Raw genomic sequence first — 4,419 nt, forward strand, 5'->3', positions numbered from 1 at the left:
GCCTGATGACATTATTGCCCTTATCCACGTCGGGTCCTATTTCACATTTCACATACACTCGACAAGGAAGGAACGGGAAAAGAAAAGAAAAAGCGAAAAACCATAGAAAATAGGAAAATAACCTAAAACCGAGAAGGCATTATTAAAATAAAAATTTGATTCATGATTTGACGCCTAAAAAGGCCACATGCATGATGCATTTGTCTGTTTTTCATCATGATTTTGAGTTGTAATCGTAGCATTTATTGAATTTATCTTTGTGCTACATGAATATTCATGAATGGACTCAATAATGTATAAAATCGATTATTGTTTGACATGTCAATTTGGCACCGAATTACTAAAATGTGTGAGGATGCTGCTGCTCAATCCATCTCTACTTCCATTGATGAATATATATAGTCTTACCTTGTCCCTACTATATTGAATAGTGGTCCACATGTCAATGTTTGTTTCACTAACCCCCTGTCAACTTTACTAACGTTACCACATTATTGAATCCAAAAGTCACCGCCTAATCTGGTATTACCATACCGCTAGGGATGTCAATGGGGCAGGGCGGGGGCGGGGGCGGGGGATGCCTCCCTGCTCCCCATCCCCGCCCTCAGATTTGCTCTCCATCCTCGCCCCATTCCCCGTCGTGGGGGAATATTGCTCCCCATCCCCATTCCCCACAGGGCCCCATTCTCTGCGGGGACCCCATTCCCCATCTACATAATAGTTCTAACTAATTATTAATTTCCATATGAATAGAGTTACAAGTATCTATCTTATACAAAAACTGCAAGATTTTATACAAAAAGTCTAAATGATACGATGGTGACTTCTTTCGAAATAATACAATGGAGGGACGCAACGACGGGTCAAAGGAAAAAACAGTAAACGAGGTGGGAGATGCGGCAATAGAGAGGAGAATAGACACGACGGTAGAGTTACGAAAAGGAATGCCGCAAATAGAAATTACGACGCGGTAAGGATGATGGCATGGTGAGGTGTGACGATGCGGTGAGAGGGTGACGAGGGGGTGGCTGCAGAGAGGTTGGATGGAGTATAGACAGCCTTAGGGATCTCTGAATTGAAGAAGAATTATGCAAATAAAGATTAGGAGTTTTGGGTTTCTGTATATATATATATGTATGTATGTGTGAGAAATGACTAGAAAACATATATGAGAATAAACTATTAAAGATAATTTAAGGAATTAATAAATTTCGGGGAATAGTGGGGACGGGGCGGGATCCCCGCTCGGGGTCCCCGCGCCTGCTTCGGGGGAATTTTGTCCCCCATCCCCATCCCCACAGAAAAAATTCTCCACAATCGGATCCCTATTCGGGGCAGTCCCCGCAGGGATTCCCGCGTCTCGGAAAATTTTGCCATCCCTACATACCGCGTTGGTGTGAATAGTATGACACGCAAAACTTTGTATTATAAATAAAGAAATAAATTAGTGTGAACTGTGAAGCTAAAAGGTGTAAAGTCAATACTCTCTCACATTCACAGAGTGAGTGAGCAAAATCCCAATCTCGCAATATTCCAATTGGAACAATGAGTGGTGTAAGCAACAACCTAACAGCAATACTGAACTTCATAGCAATATTGGCGTCGATTCCAATAATAGCCTCGGGGATATGGCTGGCATCAAAGCCGGACAACGAGTGCATCCACAATTTCCGGTGGCCAATAGTATTAATCGGGTTCCTGATCCTTGTGGTGGCACTGGCAGGCTTCGTGGGTGCCTACTGGAACAAGCAGGGTTTGTTGGCCGTTTACCTCTTCTTCATGGCGCTCCTCATCGCTGCACTCCTTGTTGTGCTTGTGTTTGCTTTTGTGGTTACAAGACCCGATGGAAGCTATGACGTTCCCGGAAGAGCCTACAAGGAGTACAGCCTTCAAGGCTACTCTTCTTGGTTGAGGAATCATCTCACCACTTCCGGGAGTTGGCAGAACATAAGGACCTGTTTGGCTGATTCTGATGTATGCATTAAGCTTGCACAGAACTACATTACTGCTGACCAGTTCTTCGCCTCTCACATCTCTCCTTTACAGGTAACTGCTAAAAATTGGATAAATTCATATTCAATTTGGTGTGTCTTTATCTTCGTTTCGCTTTTCATCACTGGTACTTTCCGTTTCTGCTCTTGTACTTGCACTGAGAAATATTCACTTACAAGGTCCATATCTGTCAGTGGTTTTCTTACTCCTGTTTCTTCTTCTCTTGGAAACAAATAATATGTGAATTATTGGTAATTAACAATAACATAAAGGTTTTGCGTATTTTTAAAGGAATTTATTTCTCGTATCTTGTACTAGCTTAGTCCCACTTCACATGATGCCGTGTTACTTGTTTAGGGACACTTCTAGTTTCTGAATCTAAGGATTAATTTAATTTAATTTTAAAAAGGGGATTCTAGGTTATTGAATTGGAAGTAAAGGACACTGTATTAAGTGGATCTAAAAAGTTATGATCTCATGGATTTTAGTTGAATCTTTCATATATGGCTCTGTTAAGATTAGGATACCTTAATTCAGAATCGGATAGTTACTGACATATATATAAGAGGCTGTGAAGAACGATATGGTTCCCTTGTCAAAGGGGGTAGTTAGTTAAGAAGTTATTCTATTGTGGGCTTATGGTGGTGGTTGGGGAAGAGTGTTCCCGTGATGCTTTTGGTGGGATTGGGACCACATTCTTGATGTATAAACAATTAAACATACCAATCAGAAGATCAATAACTACGTGGACTTGAATTTTAAGAAAAATTATTATATGGTTTGATTTAATCAATCCGTAACAAACTTCTAGTCATGTCATGTAATGTAAAATTTTCCAATATAGTTCCCATCTCATTCTTAACTTGACCCACCACCTAAGTCATAGGTTCAACTTCATGTTTGAAATTTGTGGTTAACTGGCTCTCCACGCCATAGTGTGACTGTGACCTGCTCTAGCAGATAACTATGGTCCATTGAAATCTAATCGTCAGCGAGTCCATTATAAGAAGGAAAAAAAAAATTCAAATGAAGTCTTAAATTTAGAATAATTTAGAACCTGACATTAGGCACATCCCTTGTTCTCAGTGCTTGTGTGGGACATTTCTCATATTCTATAGGATGAATGATTGAGCCACAGCAGCTGAAATAGCCACCTATGGATTCACATGTACAGAAATCATACAAACGTATACCTTGTTAAATTAGTCAACCTACTAGAATAATTAACCTTATTGTTTTGTCTTTTACTGAACAATGAAGATAAAAAAGTCTGGCGCACTATTAATATTAAATTATTAAATGGTGCCAAATGGTTGATGGATTGGGTGGTTTGATTATTACAGTCAGGGTGTTGCAAACCTCCGACATCATGCGGGTTCAACTATGTGAGCCCCATCATGTGGACAAACCCTGTGAATCAGATGGCTGATCCTGATTGCTACGCTTGGAACAATGATCTGAGCCAACTCTGCTACAATTGCAACGCCTGTAAGGCTGGTCTGCTTGGGAACCTTAGACAAGAATGGAGGAAAGCAAACATAATATTGATTGTCGCTGTGGTGGTTCTCATTTGGGTCTATGTCATTGCCTGCAGTGCCTTCAAGAATGCTCAGACTGAAGACCTCTTCAACCGTTACAAACAGGGCTGGGTTTGATTAATTTCATTCTCTCCTATAATATAATGTTTCTTTAGTGTATATATATTATTATTCTCTTTTCCGTCTTGTTCTTTTTGGCGCATGGAGTTATGAAATGGTATTATTATTATTAGCAGCAAGAGTTCATCACGTAAGTTTATGTGCTTGTCTCATCGGTCGTTAAAAACTGTGAATGAAAGTAGATCCTAATAGTTGCCGTTTCTTAGAGCATATCATTTCTCTTAAACTTGTTATCTCAGCAAATTTTGCATGTAAAGAAATGATAGTTAATATGCAATGTAAATCCAGCTTTAATATAAGCATCATCGAGAACTTGTATCGGAAAAAGAAAAAAGAAACCCATCTTTTCAAGCATATAGTTAGAAAAAGAGCTTGATTATTGGGTAACTAATTAATAAATTGGAAGGTCACCGACTCGACCGACTGAAAGAAACGAAAGCTTTTGAAAGTTTTTTATGCTACAAGATCTTCAAAGTCCAAGACAAGCATAAGCGATGATAAATTGTTGGGGAGTCCAAATGCGAACGCTTATAGCAGGTGAATAAATTCTAATAGAAATATATGTTGGAAAATCCCACTTCTTTGTCTTTCTTTAATTACACGCAAGAATATACACACAGAATCAGGTGGTAATAGGCTAATAGCCTAATAGGGATTTCGGAGATTGACTTGTGTGTTTAAACTTTTGCGAATAAATAGTAGGATTACAATTTAATTTATAATCATAGGAAAAATCTAACGGCTAGCAATTTTATTAAATTTTGGTCGG

The 4,419-nt window shown here is 39.2% G+C and overlaps 1 protein-coding gene across 1 annotated transcript; it reads left to right on the top strand.

The window, feature by feature from the left end:
* The first annotated feature begins 1,410 nt into the window (after window positions 1–1,410).
* Window positions 1,411–3,784, top strand: LOC107630638 (tetraspanin-2). Its single transcript, XM_016333840.3, has 2 exons — window positions 1,411–2,046; window positions 3,336–3,784. Exons 1-2 carry the CDS (start codon window positions 1,546–1,548, stop codon window positions 3,645–3,647), a joined length of 813 nt encoding a protein of 270 aa, XP_016189326.1. The 5' UTR covers window positions 1,411–1,545; the 3' UTR covers window positions 3,648–3,784.
* Window positions 3,785–4,419: the final 635 nt, after the last annotated feature.

The sequence above is a fragment of the Arachis ipaensis genome, chromosome B3, assembly GCF_059453495.1.
Source record: "Arachis ipaensis isolate K30076 ecotype BB chromosome B3, ASM5945349v1, whole genome shotgun sequence".
Lineage (NCBI taxonomy): Eukaryota > Viridiplantae > Streptophyta > Magnoliopsida > Fabales > Fabaceae > Arachis > Arachis ipaensis.

Excerpts from the sequence above, each read along its gene's own strand:
- LOC107630638 (XM_016333840.3), top strand. The coding sequence starts at position 1,546 with ATGAGTGGTGTAAGCAACAACCTAACAGCAATACTGAACTTCATAGCA. Across the intron at positions 2,047-3,335 it reads CTCACATCTCTCCTTTACAG|TCAGGGTGTTGCAAACCTCC; the intron begins GTAACTGCTAAA and ends TGATTATTACAG.